At 58.1% G+C, this 3,471-nt stretch overlaps 1 protein-coding gene across 2 annotated transcripts in view; it reads left to right on the forward strand.

The window, feature by feature from the left end:
* PTPRN2 (protein tyrosine phosphatase receptor type N2) overlaps positions 1-3,471 on the forward strand; it is an 831,505-nt gene that overhangs the window by 507,345 nt on the left and 320,689 nt on the right. For both annotated transcript variants that reach the window (XM_032244877.1, XM_032244876.1), the window contains one exon: positions 714-778. In XM_032244877.1, the coding sequence (XP_032100768.1) occupies positions 714-778 (65 nt within the window). The remainder of the gene's footprint in view (positions 1-713; positions 779-3,471) is intronic.

A 3,471-nucleotide genomic window follows, 5' to 3' on the forward strand; every position in this document is an offset into this window, starting at 1 on the left:
TTGTCTGGTGACACCCATCCTCTCTGGAGTGGGGCGGACGGGTTTGCCGTGCTGGTGTTGGGATTACTGAGGTTTCATTTCCATGTGCTAATTGTTTCCAGGGCTCATTTCCCTTGCTTTGCCACCAACTGCAATTCATTCTCTGAAAGTCTTCCTCATTCTACACCAGGAGAAAACCAGGATGAGGCTTTTGTTGGAGCTAAATTATTATAGGATGTTCCTGTCAGGGCACGAACAGGAGGCAGAGTAATCGTTGGCAGTGATAAGGACAGAAACGCACACATTCAGCTTTGCCTTCCAAGGAGTCTTTTTATCAACACCTAATGCTAGTTAATGAAACATACTTCCCACTAATTATACAGCAATGAACGATTACGTAATTTTAAAATAAGCCTTTGCACTCTGCAGAGCATGTCTACATATTTCTCATCAGTGATTCACAGTGGTCCTGTGGGCTCCTGGTGGGACATCCCTTTCTAGATGGAACCAAAGGCGCACCGTTGTGCTGGCCCGAGGGGGACCCACTGGTCAGTGGGAAAATGGGGCCTCGTACAGGTTCTGATTCCGTGTCTGTTCATGACACTTCCATTAAATGAAGTGGGTCAAGCAGCCATGTCGTTGAATTTTTCAATATGGAGGGAAATGCTCCGAGGTTCCTAGAGACTGATGGCCTCTCCAAGCTGACCCCTGTGCTTTCTGATTTTTCCTAACAGTTGACAACAAAGACACACTGGAGGAAACCTCTGGACTGAAGATTCTTCAAACCGGAGTCGGGTCGGTGAGTAACGGGAGGCGTGCCCTCCGCTCTGCGGTGCTGTCTGGGTGCTGGCGGCCACCCTGAGAGCAGAGGCTGGGCCTGCAGGTTGATTGAGCCGAGGTCCTGTTTCCTGGGAGGACCAGCGGGCTGTGGCAGGAGTGCCCTGCTGTGGGTGGGGAACGGTGACGAAACGTGCCTGGCGGGTTCGATGGCGTCTTAGGTGCTTTTGAAGTCCGAAGTTGCTGTCCTCACAAGAAAAGGCGTTCCTGGCTAAGAACAGAGAAGCCTTGGGAAGACATGGGCTTCTTTCCTTCTTCAGTGGTTTCCTAGTGGCCAAGTGTGTGAAAATGAATAGGCCTAGAGGAATTGCTGTTTCCTCCTGGGTCTCAGTGGGACAGACTTTATCTTCAGTATTGGAAGACGCGTATTTGGGAGAGGGGCTGTAAGACAGGAAACGCTTCCCTAACATCGTCTAAAATCTGTCAAGCCGCCATCTGAGCGGACATCACCGTGCTGGCGTCAGAGAGCTGCTCGCCCGGCTCCCCACCCCGCCGACGGCGGCTCTGTTCACAGACAACTTAGTGAGCTGCACGCAGAACGCGGGCGGCCTCCTCAGGAAGGGCGTGTGGCCACACGTGAGTCAGTGTGCGTGCTCGCGTTTGCGACAGCACTTGACGTTAGAGATAATTAACTGTGAAGGAGCGCTTACCGACGAGTGCGCTTGCCACACAGCAGAGCCGCCTCGCGGAGCCACTTCAGGACCAGCCGCTTCTGTGGGGACATCTCATCCTCGCAGGCCGAGACGCGGCTCTTGAAATAAGAAGCTGCTTAATTGGCCGTTCTTCCCAAACAGAGGCCCTCGTGCTTCCCGTGCAGGGCCTGCTTCAGAATAGCCTGAAGCGCTCTGAAAAGGGCGGCGTCTGGTCTACACGACGGGCGGGGTGCGGCGGGGAGAGCGGCCAGAGCCTGGTGGAAACTTCTCGGAAGCTGTGTGCAGGGCCCCGGCAGGTGCTCGAGTTCTTGGTGTTTCTTGATGCCTTTCTGGCTGGTGCTGGATGAATGAGGTGTTGGGCAGCTGGTGATGCCCTGCTGTTTCCCAGGAGTGTGCTGTGTCTTTAGCAGCCAGTGAAGGGTGAGGAAGAAGCTAGAGTGGGTGGGGCTGCCGAGAGCCATCTGCATCCCATGGAAGGTGCAGTGACCAACATGGAGGCCAGGGGACTTCGAGGTGGGAGTCAGTGGAGGGCAGCTGAGGCCCGGCCATGCGTCTCCTCGTGTGGAAGGAGGTGTGTGGTGTCCTCCTGTGGAGGGCGGCTGTGACCTGGCCGCACGTCTCCTCGTGTGGAAGGAAGTGTGGTGTCCTCCTGTGGAGGGTGGCTGAGGCCCGGCCACGTGTCTCCTCGTGTGGAAGGAAGTGTGGTGTCCTCCTGCCTTTCCTCTCCCGTCTGAGCTCATCAAGTCAGGGGTGTTTAGGTGCCAAGTCGTTCCTATAGGAAGGATAATGGTGTCCAGGAATTAGGGACAAATCTGGATTGACTCAGGTTAGAGCCGTCTCTGTAGGCCGGTCAGAGCACGCGTTGACCCTCTGCTGTCCCATGGAATATTTGGGGCCTGTGAGGAGCGGCTGTGGTGTGTGGGGCGGTGGGTTGTGTGGAAATGAAGGAGGCTCTGCCCTGAGGGCCTGGAGGGGTGGGGGCGGGGGTGGGGACTGGGAGACTCTGGGGTTCATTTGGGAGGAGACAAGTGTGGTGACTGGCATGCACACACGCCTTCCTCATGGAAACCTGGACTGCAGCCGTTCCAGGAGACGGGGAGGACGTGGTGACAGGTGGAGCCACTGACTGGGCAGCTCCGGCTCAAGGGGTTTCTGTCATGTGCCTCGCTGCATTTCTCCTCGTAAGCGTGGGAAGCTCGGGTGCTACAGTCCATGTGCTCCTGAGCCTGGGGGACGGCGCCTCCATGGCTGCCCTGTCAGGACGGAGCTCCTTCCCACACTGGAGGAGCGCAGGGCTAGGACACGGTGGCTTCAGCCTCCCAGCTCCTCACGCTCTCCGCTGGGCACCTGTGATGTCCGACACTGCCCGCTTGCATCGGGGGATCCTGGTTTTGCCCTGTGCTGTGCTCGCTGCTCCCCTTTGCTCAGACCCCGTCTCAGCTCTGCAGAGCTGCCACTCACCGTCTCCATCACAGCTGCCTCCTGCAGCCTCTGTGCAAACCCCAGGACTCCGCTTCCGCTGTCGTCAGTCATGGGTCATCACAGAACCTGCACCACTGGGTGTATTTAGGTTTCTGGGGTGGCAGAGTGCAGGCGAGTGAGGACCTGTAAACGTTCGCTCTCATTACCACTGCGGCCCTGCCTCCCCACTGCCGTTACCACCGCGGCCCTGACTCCCACTCCCGTTACCACCGCGGCCCTGACTCCCACTTCCATTACCACCGCCATGGCCCTGCCTCCCACTCCCGTTACCACCGCCACGGCCCTGACTCCCACTCCCGTTACCACCGCCACGGCCCTGACTCCCACTCCCGTTACCACCGCCACGGCCCTGACTCCCACTCCCGTTACCACCACCGTGGCCCTGACTCCCACTCCCGTTACCACCATGGCCCTTACTCCCACTCCCGTTGCCACCGCCGTGGCCCTGACTCCCACTTCCGTTACCACCGCCGTGGCCCTGACTCCCACTCCCGTTACCACCGCCGTGGCCCTGACTCCC

The sequence above is a fragment of the Sapajus apella genome, unplaced genomic scaffold, assembly GCF_009761245.1.
Source record: "Sapajus apella isolate SASKATOON/1434 unplaced genomic scaffold, GSC_monkey_1.0 scaffold56, whole genome shotgun sequence".
Lineage (NCBI taxonomy): Eukaryota > Metazoa > Chordata > Mammalia > Primates > Cebidae > Sapajus > Sapajus apella.